At 52.2% G+C, this 20238-nt stretch overlaps 9 protein-coding genes across 9 annotated transcripts; 5 read left to right on the top strand and 4 right to left on the bottom strand.

Annotated features, from left to right (window-relative positions):
- Nucleotides 1-201: 201 nt before the first annotated feature.
- On the bottom strand, nt 202-1533 carry HMPREF1120_08470 (uncharacterized protein; the record flags this gene model as incomplete). The annotated part of the gene is made up of 1 exon (XM_009162727.1): nt 202-1533. One exon carries the CDS (start codon nt 1531-1533, stop codon nt 202-204), a length of 1332 nt encoding a protein of 443 aa, XP_009160975.1.
- Nucleotides 1534-3783: 2250 nt separating this feature from the next.
- HMPREF1120_08471 (ubiquitin-conjugating enzyme E2 W) lies at nt 3784-4809 on the top strand (the record flags this gene model as incomplete). Its single annotated transcript, XM_009162728.1, has 4 exons — nt 3784-3810; nt 3881-3892; nt 4083-4233; nt 4415-4809. 4 exons carry the CDS (start codon nt 3784-3786, stop codon nt 4807-4809), a joined length of 585 nt encoding a protein of 194 aa, XP_009160976.1.
- Nucleotides 4810-5717: 908 nt separating this feature from the next.
- Nucleotides 5718-8808, bottom strand: HMPREF1120_08472 (uncharacterized protein; the record flags this gene model as incomplete). Its single annotated transcript, XM_009162729.1, has 2 exons — nt 5718-6817; nt 6873-8808. 2 exons carry the CDS (start codon nt 8806-8808, stop codon nt 5718-5720), a joined length of 3036 nt encoding a protein of 1011 aa, XP_009160977.1.
- Nucleotides 8809-9325: 517 nt separating this feature from the next.
- HMPREF1120_08473 (uncharacterized protein) lies at nt 9326-11247 on the top strand. Its single transcript, XM_009162730.1, has 2 exons — nt 9326-10682; nt 10737-11247. The coding sequence occupies exon 1, from the start codon at nt 9489-9491 to the stop codon at nt 9897-9899; it is 411 nt and encodes a 136-aa protein (XP_009160978.1). The 5' UTR covers nt 9326-9488; the 3' UTR covers nt 9900-10682; nt 10737-11247.
- Nucleotides 10461-10976, bottom strand: HMPREF1120_08474 (uncharacterized protein; the record flags this gene model as incomplete). Its single annotated transcript, XM_009162731.1, has 1 exon — nt 10461-10976. The coding sequence occupies one exon, from the start codon at nt 10974-10976 to the stop codon at nt 10461-10463; it is 516 nt and encodes a 171-aa protein (XP_009160979.1).
- Nucleotides 11248-12338: 1091 nt separating the features above from the next.
- On the top strand, nt 12339-14373 carry HMPREF1120_08475 (uncharacterized protein; the record flags this gene model as incomplete). Its single annotated transcript, XM_009162732.1, has 7 exons — nt 12339-12975; nt 13019-13300; nt 13365-13591; nt 13639-13748; nt 13805-13936; nt 14003-14298; nt 14351-14373. The coding sequence occupies 7 exons, from the start codon at nt 12339-12341 to the stop codon at nt 14371-14373; spliced, it is 1707 nt and encodes a 568-aa protein (XP_009160980.1).
- An 85-nt stretch (nt 14374-14458) lies between these two features.
- On the bottom strand, nt 14459-15209 carry HMPREF1120_08476 (ubiquitin carboxyl-terminal hydrolase L3; the record flags this gene model as incomplete). Its single annotated transcript, XM_009162733.1, has 2 exons — nt 14459-14826; nt 14876-15209. The coding sequence occupies 2 exons, from the start codon at nt 15207-15209 to the stop codon at nt 14459-14461; spliced, it is 702 nt and encodes a 233-aa protein (XP_009160981.1).
- A 14-nt stretch (nt 15210-15223) lies between these two features.
- HMPREF1120_08477 (uncharacterized protein) lies at nt 15224-15941 on the top strand (the record flags this gene model as incomplete). The annotated part of the gene is made up of 2 exons (XM_009162734.1): nt 15224-15275; nt 15396-15941. The coding sequence occupies exon 2, from the start codon at nt 15564-15566 to the stop codon at nt 15939-15941; it is 378 nt and encodes a 125-aa protein (XP_009160982.1). The 5' UTR covers nt 15224-15275; nt 15396-15563.
- A 372-nt stretch (nt 15942-16313) lies between these two features.
- On the top strand, nt 16314-17042 carry HMPREF1120_08478 (uncharacterized protein; the record flags this gene model as incomplete). Its single annotated transcript, XM_009162735.1, has 1 exon — nt 16314-17042. The coding sequence occupies one exon, from the start codon at nt 16314-16316 to the stop codon at nt 17040-17042; it is 729 nt and encodes a 242-aa protein (XP_009160983.1).
- Nucleotides 17043-20238: the final 3196 nt, after the last annotated feature.

A 20238-nucleotide genomic window follows, 5' to 3' on the forward strand; every position in this document is an offset into this window, starting at 1 on the left:
ATGTACATACATACATACGCCACCAACACTGAATGCCCCCCAAGAAAGCCCAGCCCATACCTGCGCAGGGGATATTGAAGTCCGAAACTCGAAAAAAAAAAAAACAAAAAGGCCACAATGGGCGATCATTCGGCAGGTCGCTTCAAGGAGCATCGCGTCGTGATCGGGTCGACGAATTTTGAACATCGTGATGAGACATGTTTATGATACAGATAGTGTGGCATACCCGAAGGTGTCGGTGGATGAATAATATCCGGCGTCGCGGGTTTTGTAATGATAGTCATGACCATATTTGATAGAAATGGGCGATGGGCCCTTGCAATGAACCAAGACTGGTTTAGCTTTCTGTATTGGCTCCCAAGTTCTGATCTCGCTCACATCGCTGTGGTCGTCGAACGGGTCATACTCGGTTTGGTCGTCCTCGTCCCCAAAATCAAATGTAAAGGTGGAGACCGTCGAAATGCTAGCCAGCGTGGGTATGGTCGAAGAAGGCGACGGCTGTTCCCATGGCATGGAGTTTCGGTCATCGTGGAACTTTGGCCGGATCTGCCTGCCACGTGAAAATGGCAACGAAAAGGAGGGGACGGGAGGCCGTGCGGTGTGTGGCTCCCTTGGTCTTGGAGCAGGAGTCGGGGTTTGCTGGTAATGTTGTCGGCGATCCTCAAATGTTGGCGAATTTGGGAGCGACCAATCGAGTTCCTCACTATCTTCAGAGTCGTACATCAACGGTGGCGGAGAGGAGGGTGTGTCCACCTCCTCAACGTCGACCAGGGTGGAGCGGAACCGTGCTCTCGGCACTGCAAGGAAGCAGGTCGTGGAGCTGATGCTTGGTTTGGGCTTGTGGCCGCCATGACCACGTCGGAAATGCTCAAACTCGGGGGACGAACAGCATCGGCATATGACGACCCCGGGAGGACATTGGCAATCAGCAATGTTCGCAGTGGAAAATGGATCGGACTGATACGAAGCTCGCCAGTCGTTGGACGCGTACGATACGCGTTCGGCGTGATCCAATGGAAGGGGTGTGTCGTCGACCGAGTCCACGTCGACCCTAAACGACGTATCGAGTACCCCACTGAGGTAAACAGACAGCTTCTTCCGGTCCAGCTCTCCCTCTGGGCCTAAGAACTGACTGCTCCTGCAGGAGGAGGTCCGTTGGCTGGGAGCGAGGGAACAGGAAGGCGGTTGAAGCGGCCACTGTTCCTCATGCTCGTCTAGGACTAGCTGAGGCCATGGTATCGTTGGGCTTGATGGCGCGACTGAGGCATAGTCATTCTCAGGCACATATTTGCTTGTAGTCGGCACAGGCGGTTGGATCGACGTTGGCCGCTTCTTTCGAAATCTCAGCGGAGCTGGCTTCAACGATGGGCCGTCCGAGTGCCTTTGGTGAGACCGAGCACTATTCAGATCTTCGCCAGCCGTCCGTTGGTGGTCCTGCCGTACTGCTCTAGCTCGAGGCCGGTTTGGAGGCGTAGGCGGCATGGGAAACAACGAGAATCCGGAGCGGTCGAATTGTTGGTCCATTGAAGCCATGGTCACCGGGGCTGGACGTTGTATGGCTCGAATCCGTCTTGGTGGAGTCGGATCTCACGGCCAACGGGGGATCTGTGTTGTTGTGTTGTTGTTGTGCTTGGAGATTGTTGTTGGAAACAATCGATAAAGAAGATTGGGAAGATCAAGGCTTTTGAAGCGAAATCCATAGTTCGTCAGTGCAGGATAGGGGATGGGAGCAGGGGATAGTCCGTGGGGAGAGGTAGACTGTCACTTGGAATTTGCAAGCGCCGATTGTGGCTCTTGGGGTACGTGAGCAAACGTCAAGAGAGAAGAAGTTGAGATTTGGATGTGCACACTCTAAACCTGTATGATTGGATGTTGGGCAGGCTGGCCATGGTCGAGGGTCAGCATGAGGTCTGTGTGAGGCTCTGTGGCGGAGAGACCCAAAGAATCGTTATCAGCAAGTAACGCGGCTGCGCATCTCATCTGACAGATGACAGCGCGTCACCACCTCTTCTGATCGCGTCAAAGCCGTTTTCGGTCTGCTGCACTGGGGATTCAATCTTAAGCAGCCTTCAACCTGCGAACTCGACAGCTCCAGACAGCTCATGACCGCTGCCTGCAATTTTTGACCTGATGATCGTAACGGCGAGACGTGCCTTCAGCCTGTCGATGACGACCACAAGCTCAGGTTGTTCCAGATGGGTATAAAGAGGTCAAAGTTCCGCGAGCTCGTACATCACGAGTTTCACTCTTTCCAGGGAGGAAGATTGTCTCACCATCGACATTCGCAGCTCATTGACAGCCTAGACTCTGGCGCATGTACATCTCTACGCGAGAACCTCCATTGTACAATAGAGTAGCAGTGGAGGTGGTGGTGATTCCAACTGGCAGCTGTCTTTGGCAAGCTTTGACCGACTTCGTCCACACGTGACGGCAACGTGACCGCGCTAACCGCTTCTACTTCAAACGCCGCGTTCCTCCTTCAAGTTCTGACAGACTCCAGACCTCGACCACGTTTTGCTGCTATCGGCACACTCTAGTACTGCAGACTACTGTACTACCTTGCGGAGAATCGATGGTTCTGTTATGAAGCTCAGGTGGGCGTGTCTGGGAACGTGACTACCTACTAGTAGTAGGCAGATACAGCACCACTAGGCAGTGAGCCTGACTTTCATGTCTCCCACAATCACTAGATGATCCTGTTTACGCTCAATGGATTGCGGCCGTTGCCGCTATCAGTAAAACAGCTGCCCTTATTTGGCAACACTATCAGCAGAAAAACCGGCCACATTCTCATGCAGTGCCATTATTTCGGGACTTGACCTCGTACCCTTATTCTTCACTGGCAACGTTAGCAACGCTTGCAGCAGCGGGTATCGAATGCTTATCTGAAAATGGAACCGTCCGATTGGTTCGACAGGTCAGATAGGCTCAACTCGCCCGGCCCCTGAAAAGCCGGCCTTCAAGTTTATTTAGCCCCCTCCGAGTCAGTGCCTGCCTCTACTACAAGGTCATCACCTACTAGTAGAGCATAGGGCCTAGGTTTTCTATAAGAAGGCCAGCACCGGCAAGGATCGCAATGCGACGTTCCTTCTTGCGGCTGCCTACTGGGCGATGAGATGCTATTATTATTGCCCGATGTCCTACTGGATCAGGAAAGCCTAAGGTTCAAGTTGGATACACGAACTCCCGCTGTCTGTTCGCTGATATCGTCGTGCACACCTCGAATATATGATATGGGTGTCTGCATCTGAGTCTTTGTAGGCTGCAAACGCCTCGGGCAGTCACAAGTACATTGTATCTGCCAGTCATTATTCGCAGTAGGTGTACACAAAAGCGCGGGTGCGATGGCTGCAGCCTTGGAGAAATCGGATCAATGATGCCCCGCAACCCGGCGACTGCATGTCATTCATCGTTTAATCTCCAACTTCAGGTTGAACTTGAATTGGCACCTGCAGGTTATCGCCGTCACCTCCGAGTCCAGTATCCATGACTGCATGGTAGTACAACTACACTGCATATGAATGTGAACTCACTCACCATCCGCTTCACTTCACCCGCGCCAGCATTTGTTTTGCATTGTGCTCATCTGTGTAACTAGAACAGTCTATATCTTTCACTGCTCTTACTCCCACAAGCACGTCCGCAGACGAGCCAGATCCTGCACGGCCCGTCTAGCTTGGTACTACCACGGGCAGCGTTCGAAGTGCGACTTGCCCTGTGCATTGATCAGCCAACAATCTCTGGTCGCCAACGAGGTCAATACCTAATCCTCAGATACTTACAATGTTTGCCTCCAAAAGACTGGGAAAGGTATGTGATGGTGTTTCCAGGATAGTCACTCATTTTGCGCTTACTGACGCTCATGGCTTGTGTGATACAGGAACTACAGAAGGTACCTATCTCGCCCACCTATTCCCTCCTGCATTTAGAGAGCAGACTTCGCGTACCGCATGCGATATCTTCGATAGAAAATATGCACACATACATTTATTGCCTGGCCAATCTTGCCCCGCTCAAGTTGGATACTGAGGACTCGTTCCTGGGCAAGGGTCTAACATGGCACTGCTTCGGCGCTTCTCTAGGCAAAGCAAAAGCTTCCTCCAGGCATCGAGCTGGTAAAGGCGGACGACTTCCAAGAATGGCAGGTTGACATACGAGTTTTGGACGACAACCCGTTATACCTCAATCAGGTGTTCAGGCTGAGTTTCATCTTCTCCGACAATTATCCTATTGGTGAGTACATACCTGCATCTCCCTAAACAGAGTACGAGCAAAAGGAAAGGGCTTCCTTAACAAGCACAAACCATCCCGATGGACCCCAACGCCAACGGGGCGAGCACACCGAAAGACCAGTGAATGGAGCACTATCTATTTGCCTGTGATAGCCTTACTAACACGGCTCTTATTCTCGTAGAACCACCAGAAGTCTCATTCATCTACGTTCCGCCATCAACAACTTCTACCGACGCCAATCCCAGTTCTACCTCCGCGCAATCACAGACCCAACAGGAAGCCTCGCCAGCCCCCTTCCCTGGACGCCCGATCCCTATCCACCCTCATATCTACAGCAACGGAATTATATGCCTCGACCTCCTCGGCACTGCAGGCTGGTCGCCTGTACAGAGCGTCGAGAGCGTGTGCATGAGTATCCAGAGCATGTTGACCGGCAACACCAAGAACGAGCGGCCCAAGGGTGACGAGCAATTCTGTAAGAGCATGGGCGTGCGTGGGCCCAATGGATGGGGCGGTGGCCATTCTGGTCGCCGGTTGAAAGATGTGAAATTCGCTTATGACGACAAAACAGTCTGATGAGGTGGATTTGAACCTGACGTTTGGGCACTCGAATTGGATACCACTCCGAACTTCAAACTTCCGGGGCTTGCCCCCGCGGTGGCCATCCCAGTTTCGGAATCACACAAAGAAATAGTGTCGTTTCAGGGGCTCTGTTTCAGCTCAAGTCGATGGGCACTCACTACTAGGTGAAATCGGACGTCCGCATTGTGGTGCAGCGTGTCTTGGTTATTGGTGCAACTGAACAGCTGCAGCGCTTTTTGTGGTATCGGTGACCCTACTAGGTACCAGCGCCCGGAATGTCTGGCCTGGCACCAAGTTCTACAGCCCAGGAGCACATATGATTTGGCCTCGTATGAAATCAGCGCGGATGGTGAAGGTTGGATGTCCCATGGATGTCCAATGCATCAGAAATGGCAGATGCAGTGTCTGTGTGACTGATTCGATTGATGCAGTGCATTGGACTGCACTACGTCAAAAGACATGTGCACCACATTCTTCAATCACTAACTCCCAAGCCAAGGGAAGGCCCGTTAGACAAAAGTGGCCGAACTGGAATGAGACATGATGGAACGGTAGACGAGACAAGACGAGGACAGAGCAATGGAGTAAAAACTGGCTCAAAATGCCCTTGCTCCATGAGGTACCTACACGTCCTGCCCTCTTTGGCCACTGCAGTATGCGGTACGATACTTTCGTCCTAGTGCTGAGGTTACCTTACCTACTAGGTAGTTACTGTAAGAGCGCCTTTCTAGGTGACCATTAACCATCCATCTCGTTGCAAGTCTCAAATAAACAGCAGAATTGGTGGGTATGTAATCAATCCATTACACGAGTAGGTAGTAAATAGAAACACATTGTGCTACGCTATCCTACTAGCATGCTATGTTAAAACCTATTGTCCTCCGTATCCCCTTTCCTTGTCCTCAGGAATATGACCTTCTGCCTCCCCGTACTGGTACGACACGCAAAAAATGACCAGGTTGAACAAAGTCAATCATCCGACCGTCAAGCAGTCCTCGGCGCGAATCATCATCACGCAAAGTCGGCGGCCCTGGGTCTGGCGGAGCTGGGACCAGACGGCTCTGGCCTATCTTTATCTTTCCAGTCACGCGAGGCCCGGGGACTAGGACTGCGTCGTCGGTCTCGGTCCTCCGGTCGTCGACGAGCAGAAACGGGGCTCGGTGACCGTGGTCGGCGGGGCCTTTGATCACCTGTGACGGATGGCGGTCGACTATGTCGTCTGGCTCGTGGTGGTGGTGATCGAGACCTCGACCTCGATCGTGAGCGGTCACTACTGGCACCGCTCGATGAATTGCGGCGTCTTGTCCTGGTAGTAGTAGTAGGGGGAGGCAGTCTCTGTCGCGGTGGAGGGCTATAGCTTCTTCGTTTTGGGCTTCTGCTTCTACTTCCGCTGTGTCGACCACGGCCACGCGGGGGAAGAGGAGAAGGCGACCGTGACACTGAGCGGCTGAGGTCTCGACCTTTAGGAGCAGCTGCTGCTGCACGGCGAGGTGGAGGCGATCGCGATCTCGATCTCGACCTTGAAAGAGAGGAGACCTTGTTTTGTCGAGGAGAAGGAGGAGAACGCGACCGAGAGCGAGAGGTTGAAAGGGATCGAGAACTGGAATAGACTTTACGTCCTCGGGGTGCGGCGGCACGTCTAGGTGGAGGAGAGCGAGAGCGCGATACGTCCGAATAGCTGTATGATCGAGAGCGCGTCCTGGCGCGACCACGGGCTGCGGTGCCGTTGCGTCTAGGAGGACTAGGTGAGGCAGAGTAGGATGGAGACCTCTTTCGGGTCCGACGGGGCGCAGATCGGGATCTGGAAATCGAAGCGCTGTAACTGCGGTCTCGGTCTCGTCTGGCAGCAGTGCCGCCTCGCCGAGGCGGTGATGGCGAGCGTGAGACAGAAGGAGTATAACTTCTCCCTCTTCCACTGCCTCGGCCTCTGCTTCTGCTATCGGCACTTGCCGATCGGCTGGCCCTGGTGCGTCGTCTGCTGGGTCGCTCGCGAGAAGGACTCCTGGAGGACGAATATGACCGGCTTGTGGTGTAGCTGGAGTAGCTAGAATATGAACTGACACTTTCCGAGTCGGACACGTCGTTTTTGCGTGCCGGAAGCGCAGGTGGGTCTGGTTTGGGTAGGTTCTTGAGATGTTCACGCATCTCTTCAGTAAGCGCTCCCATACCAATGCTGGTGAAGTAGTTGATCGAGAAGCGGGTGTTTCGGGGATTGTCTGTGGGGAAGATGCCAGAAAAGCTGGGGCGCAGGATGTCATCCTTCATTCTTTCTTGAAGTTTCGCCATGCCCATCGCCTCGGCCAGGTCCTGAAACAGGATCTTGATGAAGATACGGCTGCTCGAGGTCGTTTCCTCTTCGTTGAGATGGACGACCGAGAAGACGTGCCAGCCGATGGCATCGGTACTCAATAGGTGTGCAAAGAAACGAGCAATATTCCGTAACCGATTCGTCTCGTATCGGTGGATGGTGTCGTAGTATTTGGCAAACGCTTGCTCAAAAAGGTCGGTCCAAAGCCGGTTCAGTTTGGCGAACCTTTCGCCCAGGAGACCAAAGAACTTGGAATAAGTCTTTTCTTGCGAGCAGCATTCGATGATCATAGACGGGAGTTCGGGTTCCTGGCCGGAAGGGAGTTGGACTTTCATCAGCTTGTGAGCTGCCTCCTCGAAGTCGAGACTTGACATGATGGTCAAATAGATGGTTCGTCGCAGGTTCACCAAGTCGGTATTGGTCTGATCCTTTATTTCCATGGCACGCTCTTCTTCAGCCTCTTCGTCGTCCGAAGTGTCCTCCGAACCACTCTCGTATTCCTCCGCATCGCTATCCTCGCCCAGAATTTCAGCCTTGAGTTTTCGATACGCTTCCTCATGCTCTTCAAACTCCGGATCGTACTTGAAGATATTTAATGAATCTTGCACGTCAATCTCGTCGTCCAGATCAACCTGATGTGTGATCTGATCTTCCTCCTCCACCAGGTCGAGCTCCTCGCGGATCGCAGGGTTGTCTTTGTATCTGTCCTTCCTCACTTGAAACAACACTTCAATCATGTACTGGACACGCTTGTCAATGTCGGCCTCGTGTAGAATACTGCGGAATTGGTCGAAGACGGCCAGTGCAATTGGAGGGCTCATCTCTTCCAGATGTTGTCCGACCTCCCTGGTCAAACCGACAGCGATTTCCACCGAGTCATCCGTTGGCTTATGAAGAAGCAACAACAGGATCTGAGCCACCACTGTCTCATGGGCGACCTGCTGATTGCATAAGTGCGCTATAAAGGTGGTTGATGAGAGGCAGACAGCTTTGTCGTTTCTTTTGAATGCTTTCCGGAACTGGACAACAAGGCGATTTAAAAGCAGCTCTCCAACCTGCGGCAGTTTCGTATTGACAACGGCAACCGTGGCGGCATAAATAGGGGTGAAAGGCAGCGATGCTGCCTGAGCCTTCATGATGCTCCTGCAAAACAAGCCTCGACCCCGAACCAGGTTCTCCCCGAAGAGCTCCGGTACAATGTGCTTGATATTCGAGACGTTGACTTTATTGATGAGGCCATTAATAGACTTCTTCAGAGCCTCCCATGCCATGCGCTGATATTCCTTGCTCGATTTGTCCGTAATCTGCGACTGCAAAGCTCTGAGCTTGGCCGGCGGGATATATGTGCCTCCAGATCGCATATTAAGAAGCTTTTCATATTCGGCTTTCGCGGCAGCTTGCTTTTCCTCCGCGGTCATGGGCTTCCGCCTAATCTCGTCGCCTTCTCGAGGCTTGAACCTCTCGAGCAGTTGGCGCTCCCGTTCGTCTACTTCCCGTGCTGCATCTGCGTCCCCATTTCGGCGCGACTGATCCTCCTCGACGGGCGCCGGCCTTCGGCGCCTAGGTGAAGGTGAACGGGACGGTGGCGACCTCTTTCTGGTGCCCGAAGGCCCTGGAGAATACGACGTGCCGGGAGGCGGGGTGGGTAATCGAACGGCAGAAGAAAGCATCATGGCGTCCGCCATGGTCGATGGTTGCGCTGGTGGACGATCAACAGCAGAACGTGGTAATATCAGTGTTTGTCCTTCATCGCTTGGTAGCCGTTCCCTGTGCCGATGAACTGGCGGAGCGGTGCTGGAGAGAAAGACAAAAGACGCGCCAGAGTAGTGAGGTGGCACAGGCAACAGGTTCAAGGTCGAGTTGATGTCGTCGGAAAATTGTCTAGTGCCAAGGGTTGCTCGCCGCTCACCCTCTGGGACTACAACGATGCCGGGGGGTATCCTTCGTTAGTGCGCTCTCGCTAGACTTTCCCGAACCGGCTGCCCGCTTAGTCAGATCGAGCAAGATGACAGTACGGTACTTATTTCGACAACAGCTGCCACACTAAAACGCAAGAAATATGTAATACGCTAGTGCTAACTGGGAAAGGTGGAACTTGTGTATGCGTTATTCCACTTATGTACTACCTACCTAGGTAGTGTTGCACTAACGAAAGATTGCCCAGAGATGTTGTAACTGGAGGGTGAGTCACGGGTGCGATCTCACCCGGCTCGCGAGAAGGCTGTTGTTGATTTCCTGACTCACACGTTCACGAAGAGGCCAATCCAGGTCCGGCGAATCCAAACGAGCAAAAATCCCGGCTTTGTTCAAGAGGCTTAGCGGTCCGTGGCGCTGGGCAACATTCTGGAGTAGCGGCCGAGTGTTGATGTTTGAGGTAGTAGTGGTGCTGTGTGCCAATTGCCGTGACACCCCTTGGGGGTGGGCAATTGACCAGATGGAGGAGTTCAAAGCATGCGTCTTTGGCAGTTTGTCCACCGTCAGACTTGTCGACCTCGTAAGTCAAGTCATGGCAGAGAACAAGATTGACTGTCAGGGGTTTGGTCACCTCGTACTAGTGCCTGGATTTCCTGAAACTGACCCTTCAGTGGAAAGTGATGCACACGGGCTATGTAGAATCCATTCAAAGGTGGATGGACAAGAGCCGTTACAAGACGACCCTTTGAGGCAGGATCGGGATGCGACACGAGCATTCGATCTTGTGAGAACCTCGGTCGCAATTGAGGACTTTCTCTCGCTCCTCGATAGATTCCATTCTCTCGTTGCCCCAGTGAACTGACAGACGATATTTCAGGTCTGGCATTGTGGTGAGCGTCAGGCTAAGAAGGGTACAGCGAGGAGGATCAACAGACACGATCTTCTGGTCAACAACGAACGTTGTCCTGGTAGCACGACGCGGACGGAGAGGATCACAGTTGCTTAAGTAGCCATCGAGGATAGGACGAAAATCGTGATATCCAGTTCTTTGAAGAGAGAAGGTTACACACACTCAGCAGCATCGCCCTCTCCCGCCATATCGACAGCCGTGGGAGAGTGCTGGGATTTGGAGACCAGGTAAATTCAAGTTGGCACAGAAGTAGCGTCCATGGTCCCCTTGCTTGGTCAGGCCTCTGTGGCACAGACCCGCGAATAACGCGCTCGCACGTTCTGCGCCATTTTCAAGAACTTCCTTTGCTTCAATTCGTCGAAGTGGTGGGAAGATGCCGCTATCCACACAAAGGATTCTGTGGAAGATCGTTGTGAACACAGTGCAGTGACTAATGAATATGGTTTTGGGAGACAGCGGACACTTCTTCACAGAGGGGAGAAAGTAGTGGAGAACAGGCTGAGCTTTGCATTCTTAAGAGTACCATGCTTTACTCTCAGTCTTCCGCGGCCACCCACAGGTCGGGAAAAATGGCCAGAGCCAGCCTCGTATGTTCAAGATTGATGTCTGTTGGGTTGTACCTTGACTCTGCCTCTGTGCGAGCATTGGTGGCTGCATTTCAGGGAGAAGACGTCGCTGAAGAAGAAAGTTGAATACATCTCGAACCTTGCCATAATTGCTGGTCGAAAGGTGAAAGTAACAAGCTCCCACTTCTTGACTTAGGGTAAAGCCATCCTCATACGAGACCAGCTGCGGATCGAGGTCCATTTTAGTCCCCACCAAGGCCATGGGTTTCTCCTGTTCGCGGAATGAATGCATTAAGCTGGACCATAACTTAATCTTTGCGAAGGAATCTTGGGATACCGTGCTGAATGCCATAAGGACCGCGTCAACATCGTTGAAATCCTTGGGTATCTTGTCACCTGCGTCGATAACCGACACGTTGACCACTTTTTGATGCATGGGAACATTGACCCGGTAGATGTCCATATTGGTTGTATGTTTCGGGTCGTCAACAGATTCTTGGAGGAGGAACTGTATCCTTGGTCAACGCCAGCTCAGTCAACGCCTGACTTACTGTCACCTGATGAATGAGTGTTGTTTTACCCACTGCCTCCGCCCCGAGGACAACCACTTTGATGTTCGTCGTCATCATGAAATCAAACAGCGATGAGGAGTAGTTGACAGTATCTGATACAAGACAAACATAATGGGGAATTTCCGCAATTTAAGCCTAAATTCCCTTGAATATAGTAGGCGCATCCTTTGTCAATTCTAGGCCGTGGGAAGAACGCATCCCGTCTAGTTAGGACGAAAGATACGAGGGATCGACCATCACATCAAGACAATGTGAAACTCTGGGGTTCTTGATTGTTGACTCCAGTTCGGCTTGGTCGCGAGCCTTCACCTGGACAGGTTAGGTGTGCGCATCCCTTGGAATGTTGAGCTGAGCATACCTAGGTAGTTTATCCTTGACGCTGGTGTAGTCAAACGGGAGCAGAGTATGCATTGTCTATGCTGAGCCCTCTCCATTATGGGGCTGGGAAGTGCTGACGGGTAAACAGAAGCTTCCGTGCCTCATTGAAACCACTTAAGTGTTCAGCTCCTAAAGAGGTGGACGAGCATCTAGCACAAGTCTTGCAATCCATCCTCCTCCGCCAAATGTATCAGATCTTCGAACAGCCGAGTCTCCTCGCTCGTTCACTTACGTTTTGCTCGCCGCCGAAGGCCACCCCCATCCAGCTGTGCTTGACCAATAGGTTAGCCAAGTGTACCAGAGATAGTTTATCCTCGTCGCTGAAGTTGATAGAACAAGCGGCACGTTGGAATGGACCCTGGATCGCCTAAACCAGCCATCGAGATGTGTGGGGCGCCGACGTTCAGCGGGAATCCCAATAGGAAGCTGATTGACAAGTAATCTCTCGAGCGAGTGACCAGGGGGTTGTCCCATGGGACAACCCTCTGGTCGCTTCAATCGACTTGGCAAGTAGTACAAGCTGTTATTATTCCAGGCTGCCACTTCAAACCTCTTTCCATCTCTTTCACACCACGCGGTGACATCAAAGTATGGCTCAAATAGAAGAAATCTTTGAAGTAGCCTCATACCAATCCCTTGTCTTGAAGGTTGATGTTGACTCTCATACACTAACTCTTAAACCCATGATCAGCGCCTTTCAGTATCTTCGCTTTCCAGGCCACACCTTCTTTGGAGTTACAATACAGTGTTTCCTTTGTTGCCCAGAATCCGAAGACTCTTTGGACTCAATCAAAGAATGCACTTCCCGCGCGCTGAAGGCTTTATGCCCCCCGCTTGTTTATGATCTACGTGACGAATGGTCAGTTTCTTTTTCGATGTCTCAGGTGTACCAAGCTGATTCGAGCCCGAGGTGTTCGTGTACGATCATTCCACCGCTCCCAGACGACGCCTCATGTCGGAGGGCAGCAAAAGCACTCATTGACCGCCTAGGGCTAGAAACTGTGTCCCTTACGCCGGCTTGTTCGGAAAGAAGTCTGGCCAAAATCAGAAGTCTCGCCCTCCCAGAGGTTTTTCCAGTACGACAAAAGACTATCGAGGACCTAGCGTCTGCCTTCATAAAATATCTCTCTGATGATCTCGAAGCAAGACGACCAGGCCAAAAGGTAAAGCGTCGACACAATCTCCCTCGGGTTCGTCATGTCGAAGAGCTAGGGTGGCAGCTGCCGCTGCGAAATAACGAGAGCATCCCTGACTTTGTTGGGAGGCTCGAGGATCTGGTAAAAACTCCCGAAATCAGGAGCCATGAAGAAACGCTTGGGTTTTTATTGGGCTCCATCTTTCATTGTGGTCCACGTCTTCCCACCTTGTCTGGTAACTGCGATTTTCTGGGGAAAAGCACTGCACGGATTCGCCGAGAGCGATATGGCCGCGCCTCTCTCGTATGCGCTGTTGTTGACGGAATCTTGCCCTCGTGGGGCAGACGCGCATATGTGCTATTCCATCCCTTAGCAGGTGAGCCGCACTTCTCTCAGCCGGACATTGCTAATGTTGCTAGGATCACAAAGTTGGTACCGTCCCCTTCGTGATCTTCCCGAAGAACGTCGCGAAATTTTCCTGAGTACGGTCATCAGCAAGTTAGAGGCGCTCGAGATCTACAAAGATATTGCGACGTCTGTGTGTACCTTCAACCCAGAGTTTGAAATGGCAAAGCTTCTGGGCTTCGAGGACGACCAAGTGCTCGGGTTACTTCTCCCCTCTCAAGCCCAGCCACAACATCAAGGGGACCGGGAATCCACCATTGATGGATCAGATGGTGACATCAGCATTTTAAGTGACCGTGAGTGCTTCGCTTTTCGCTGCTCCTGGAACTTTGCAACGCTCATATTTACCCCAATGTTCAGCCATAGATCGAAGGTCAACGAACATCATAACGCATCGACACCAGACTTCCGAACTCAGTCCTGAGATCGAGTTCATCAACCAGACAAAACTCCGACATGAAAGGGCGTACACTTGGCCACTGTTCACAATTATCTACGAGGGCGATGCAGTCAAAGCCACAAGTCTCATTCGAGCCAAAGAAGCGTCAGCCTGTGACGTTGATCCATACGGTCTTGGCACCACCTATGTATGATCTTTTCTATTCTACCGCAGAGAGGGGTTGACACATTCCAGTATGCTGTGTACTACTGCCTCAAGAACCTAGGTCTGGAAACGGCGCTTCACATGTGTCAGGCTTTGGTGGAACTCGGGGCCGCGTGGGATGACCAAGACGAAATTGGCAAGTATGTTTTTGGAGTACTCCCTGGATGACTGAACGTTAACCCGGAACGATTCTCAGCTCCGCCGTTGAGACGTTGATTGATGGCCTTCTTGTGACAAGAGCGATGAATGGAAGGAGTGGCCATATTCTCGACTGGATATGCCGAGCCGCCATGCTTTTGAAAGTGGACACAAATGTATTATGGCGAGAGTATGTTGATACCCGAGGGTTCTCCCAACTCCACAAAGTGCTGCTGCAGATTGATGTATGTTGCAGTCTGGAAGCATATCTCAACAGTATGCCTCGAGGTTCGTTGGACATTGACGTGCAGGACTCGCGGGGAAGATCAGCCCTGGCTTGGGCTGCCGAGTACGGCTGGACGGAAGCTGCAAGCTTGCTGATCGAACACGGGGCTGACCCGAGGCAGTCACGACGATCGCGCCAGGGTGATCTTCCTCTCCTTCACCTTGCGCTTGCGGGCTCGAACAAGACGAACGGTGGACAGAGTTCGCTGGGTATCATCAAGCTTCTCGTGGAGGCTGGTGCCGATCCCAATTCCCGGGATCACGAAGGTTGGACGCCTTTTCATGTTGCAGCTTCGTGGAACAACTACTTTGCGGTTAGAAAGTTACAGGACGTGGCGATGATCGACTACTGTGCAACGACAAGGACGGGAGAAAATGCAGTTGATCTATCGGGAGATTCGATGTTCTTTCAGCGCTGTCTCTGTAACTAAGCTTGTACTAATGCCATCATGGCCAAATTGTTCGAGGTTGCTTTGCCGTGTTCGTTGAGGAAGCGTTGAATAATCTCTCGATTCGGGTGGTCCAGCACGTCCACGCTCACTCCACAATCTTCATCGCAAGCCAGCGGGCCATCTCTATCGCCGTCCAAAAGCCACAACCGAGATTCTGAAGCCTTTGTGAAACATACGTAGTGACATTCCACGTCATCGGTGGGAGCACCGGGTGTCGTGGACCCTTTCAAGGCCGCCTTGGTATACTCGGCCTCGATTTGCTCGGAAGTTTCGATCATTTGGGCCAGTCCCGGGTCGGATTCTCCAGAGGCTTTTAGTATGAATTCAAACACTGATCCGCTCTCTGACTGATCTGTTAGGCGCTAGCATTGGTTGACTGCATAATACTCAACTGATGAAGTTTCGGGCAGAACCATTGCAGGCTGCATGCAGGATGGCGTAGAATCCACATGCATTATTGATGGTCTGCTTCGCCCATACGACTTTGCTTAGCTCCTCACTGGTGAGTCTTGTTTCCCCGAAGCCCACGATGTCAGGTTTGGCGCCGTCAATATCGGGAAAGATCACTATGAGAGCCAGAATGGGGCGGGGAAGGAATAGGAGGGTCTCATCCTCGAAGGAGTAGACATCGACGAATTCTAGCTTCTCCTCAATACCTAGGCGGTGGAGCAACTCCGAGAATATGACTGGATCTGATTCAAGAGGGGTGAAGTGTTTTGTAAACATTTTCTTTTTCTTTTCTCTTCCATACTCTGATGAGTGTGATGGCGTTCAAGTTTGTCCTGCACATAGGTAGGCAGAAGTCCCGAGATGAGGGGTCTTGGCGTTGTCGCCGCGTTCCAAGTGCCAGTGTTTGATGCCTGTCTTGTTTGATGCCTGTCTTGTATCACGTGAGCTAATGGCTGCCTGCAGGAGGGATGCTGATGATCGATTCCGGACAATGCACGCGACGAGTCCAAAGGGCGGTGCAAAAGGTACCTGGTATTGTTGTCGAAGTCTGCATGACTACAAGTTGGCGATGAAGAAGTTCGCAAGCGATGCTGGATCTTGTCGCCGCAAGACAATCATGAAAACTATAACATGCCAACGGTCTGCCGATCTGAATGTCTGCTTCTCCTCAATTGTAACATAGCTTCTGAGATTTCAAGTCTCCAACCATGTGTTTTCAGAGACGCAAGACTCCTGCACGATTTCCAGACTGCACTGGTGGGACGGGACCTTGCAGTACCCATGATCCTGACCATGACTTCATTCAACGGTGCCCAGCAGCCATCGCCAGGAACCGTGACTGCGATCAGCCTCGGCCAACCTCCCAGGCGAGTTCAACGAAACGCAAGACGGACTGTCCCAAGCATAGAGCCCAGAAGAAGGGCTCAAATGAGCCATCGCGACGACAGCGTGATGGTACCGGAGGTGCATCTGGGGGCTCCGCCAGCCAAACTCCACAAGTCAGTGTGAGGGCTTAGAAGGGTATGGTCCACCTTCTCACGTGGAAGTCCCGCGAAGTGATCCGTTTCCGTGTTTGTGAAGGACCTTCGCTGATCATACAGGTTTCTGATATCTTGGCGCCGAGAGACTGCATGTAGGAGATGAAGAAAGATTCGCTGGCTGGAGTTGAGGCTTGCAGGGCCACTGAAAGAGAGCACATTGGTCGCTGTGTTGCGCCGGAGGATTTGCCAGACGAACTCTCTACCAGGGGCGGCACCGAGCTCAGCGACGACAAGTTACCAATATATTCCCTATTCCCCATTCCGTTACTCCTGATCGTTATCGTCTTGGTCGGATTCATTGTACGTCGCCTCGCTGGCTCCTCTGGCGATTGGTCTCGTCATGTTCGAATTGAATGGAATCGTCTGTCCCATAATCGGAGACGGTGGCTCCGGAGTAGTCGTTCTACGAGAGGGAATTGCCGTGAAGCTACCAAGATCCTACATCTACGGCCTGGAAGACGATCACGACGATAGTGTTCAGCGAGAGAAGGAGGTTTTCCGCCGTCTCAAGCACTGCTCCCAGGTGGTCCAATGTCTAGATGTTTCTGGTCCGGGAATCGAAATGGAGTGGATGGAGAATGGAAACTTACGGGATTATCTCCACGAACGCCAAGTCTCACCAGCGGTACAGCTTTCTTGGTTTCGGAAGATGGCTCGCGGTCTCTCTGAAATACACCATCACCGGGTCATTGTGGCAGACATTCATACTCGGAACTTCCTCGTGGCGAGAGACGTATCTATCAAATTCTCCGACTTTTCAGAATCTTCCGTCATGGAACCCGAGTGCGACATGCGACAGATAGATGACAATGGGTACTCGATCTACACTGACATGGGACAATTGGCCGCTGTCATGTACGAGATTATCACTGGAGAAAAGTGTGACTTCGATCTCTTCAAGGATCAACCCCCAGGGCCGGCGAAGGCAGCGTGGCCGCGGAGGGAGGACCTCCCCAGAACGCAAGGCATTTGGCTTGGATCAATCATTGAGAAATGCTGGACTAAAGGAGCATTCCAGACGAGCCTCGAACTTTCGCTGGCCCTGGAGTTGGCCACAGAAATCGATTGATTCAATGGGCAGCTAGCTAGGAGGCCAGCTTCCAAAGTTGCAGGGAACCAAGACTCGAGCAAGTTCATGGCGCAGAAAGATCGCGTGGGAAGGGAGCAAGGGTATTTTCGCAGACTTGTTTGCAGCATGCACTCCTTTTGCGAGGAGAAGAAGTCATCAGCGGACCTCCACGTGTTCCGGGCGGATGAGACGCCGATCAAGGGAAGACATCAATCAGCTGCGCGAGGGCATTCTGGATTTCTCCAAGATCACCCTTCTCCATTGGTGACGAGAGACTTGCGAGGGTGGTTACCTTCCCAATGGCCTCACCCAACACCGTTAGCCAACATCACCGAGCCCAGAAAAGGAGCTGATCGATGCAGTTTCCGACGCTCCGACGGTACCACTACCGGCTATGAAGCAGATAAACCCGGCGAGGGATCCTCGGTTACCTGGTAGATTCGTTCAGTATCTACCTGCGGTATCCGTCCTTCTTCACGATGGACATCAAGTCGATACTATACAATGAAGAGGGAAAGAGGCATCGTCGCCCACTAAGAAGCGTTCGTGGTCGCCAGAAGATGACGAAACTCTCATCCGACTTCGCAATGAAGGCATGAAATGGGCAAACATCAGCAAACGAATGTCTAACTGCAGCGCTATGAATGCAGACTGCGCTATCAAAACTACCTTGAAAGAGAGGTAGAGTGGAATGCAGACAGCAAGACGAGGCTAGCGAAGCTATATGAAGAGTAAAATTACCCCAGCGACGGACCTCAGAGTGACTTACTTCGTAGAGTCATCCTGACAAGGGAGTTTGGGCGGTAGAAACATGTGGTTGATCATGTACTGACTCGGAATAGCACTCTGAAGGTACATTGCGTTCCCAGACATCCTGGCGGCGTAAGTTAGGACAGAAACGTCTCTGAATATCGTCATGAGTGACTCCAGCTATAGAAGGGTCGCAAACCTGGAAGATCTATTGCCGTGCATAGAGCAAATAAGTATAAATACCAATGTGACCAACGTAGGAATAGAGGCATGGCTACCTCAGGTAACATACCACTTTGAGGGGCAGTCAATTTTCATTTCGGGCTGGTTGGGCTCATAAGTCACAAGCTCACTAGGCTGTACTGTACCTCAACACCAAGTCCCATCAAGGTGCGTCTGCACGAAACACCAGCACTCATGTCCGCCGAATGACCGTATGCTGCTTGGCTTGTAGTACCTAGGAACGATGACCAGTAAAATCAGGGTTCCACGGAGTAAGCAAGGTGAGGTGGGAGGCACCTAGTGAGTGTCTATAAAAGCGGCGGGGCGGGGTCAGGGTAAGTCGCACGTTCACAACGCTTCAATTGCCAAGCCAGCGTTTGCCTGCGGCTGGCAGCGCAGACTCCGGGGAAACAAACTGCGGCGCGCCGTCCGTCTTGTTGCGGATTCGCACCAACGTGAAGCGCGTCCACCATTCAAGTTCACGGCCTCAACCACAATTTTCGACCAGGAACCTGTTGCTTGTGCAAAGAGAATTGAATCAGAAAGTGTCACAGCACGTTGCAGAAATGGTATGAGCACCGCAGCCTGCTGAGCCGAGATCTCAGAATGCTAATGTCTACATGCAGTTGGACAAACTCGTCGGCATGGCGATGCTCATAGCGGCAACGACCGTTTTTCTCTACTATACTGTCTGGACCTTGTTTATGGTGCGATCCCCGTCTGTTCTGCATTGGAGTCATGCTAAGTTTGTCCCAGCCGTTCGTCGACGATGATCACCCTTTGCAAGGTCTCTTTCCCCCTCGCGTCTGGGCCATTCGAATCCCAGTCATCCTCACGCTTTTTGCATCTGCCATCGTCGGAACTTTCCTGGCAATGGTCATGATCAGGAGCAACAGAAAAAGAGCAGCGAAGGCAAGAGCAGCGGCCGCCGCGAGCAAGTCGAAGTAACTTGAAGAGGGAGCGCAGCCGTGATGTTTATTTCTTGGAAATGGACGCGCTGGAGCATTGCAAGTGCTGCAACTGCTGGACCGGTCCTGTCGCCATATGTCTGTACAGAATCTCCTACATTATGAACACAAAGGCTTGCATGGTCTTCGAGGCATCCGAAACATTTGTGGTGAAACGATTTCACCCAGCCGCTTCCCCGGCACGGACGCCCTGTCTGAGAGGTTCTTTTAGATCGAACCACAGGGATTGAAAGTAGCTGGAAGAAAAATCCCAGGGGCTCTATGTCAGATATCCTGCCAACTGTGTATCAACAAAAGACAAGGGTATAAAATAGAAGAGAACGCATGCACGGCCGCCAAGGGCGCCCGTTGTTAGGTATATTCAAGCAACGGCCACAGCACTCGGTTCTGTTTCGCGGTGCATACCGAGACCTTCGCAATAACGGCTGATATGTGCAACGGACAAATCTCGGATAGTTTAAGTTGTGACACATAGAAGCAATTATCAAGACCATATATACTGCTCCGGAACTGGAAGAAGGGTAGCAGCGTTATCTCGGAGAGCCGTAGGGAGAATGAGCGTCGTGCGTCCAGAAGGACTTCGTTACTACCTCCCTACAATGAGCTAGTAGGTATGGGTAGGAGTAAGGCGCGTCTGCCGGCCTTGCGACCCTTGCAATGCAGTGTTCGTCCGATGCATGTCATCGAGTCTCCGCCGCCGACGGACATGTTCCTGTGATGGCGGTGTTTGGGCAAGATAACATGACGAACCGCAAACGGGCGCCGGGAGGTCAAGTGACAAGAGAGCACCAGCCACCATCGTCAACGGGCACCCAGCAGCTGCCGCTCCCAGCGTTAGAGGCTGTCACTCTAAGGAGTCTGGCGCCTGGGGACTTCGCCGTAGTACGTGCTAGTAGTCGGATAGTGACGGACGGCCAGCCAGTCCAACGCGAAGACGCCTAAGCGTGCCGCCCCGGGCGACGCTGCCAGTGTCCATGTACCAGTACCAGGTATCAGCCACCAGTTAAGTAAGCACCCCCCGAACCAGGCCGCAGCCTCCTGTCCTCAATGCTTCCCATGATCAATCTCCAGTACCAGCATCCAGCACCGAGGAAGACGACTACTTTCACTCTTCCCATTGACTGCTCACATTCAAACATATACACTCGGCAAACATAGCAGCGTCTGCCTAGATACTCTCTATCGCCCGGCGAGTGCTGCGACCCTGGCCAAACCCACTCCGATCAACGGTTGTCTCTACAAGCCACTCCAACGAC

Source organism: Exophiala dermatitidis (assembly GCF_000230625.1).
Source record: "Exophiala dermatitidis NIH/UT8656 unplaced genomic scaffold supercont1.7, whole genome shotgun sequence".
NCBI classification, from domain to species: Eukaryota; Fungi; Ascomycota; class Eurotiomycetes; order Chaetothyriales; family Herpotrichiellaceae; genus Exophiala; species Exophiala dermatitidis.

Coding starts and splice junctions, on each gene's coding strand:
- HMPREF1120_08473 (XM_009162730.1), top strand. CDS start 9,489: ATGTTTGAGGTAGTAGTGGTGCTGTGTGCCAATTGCCGTGACACCCCT.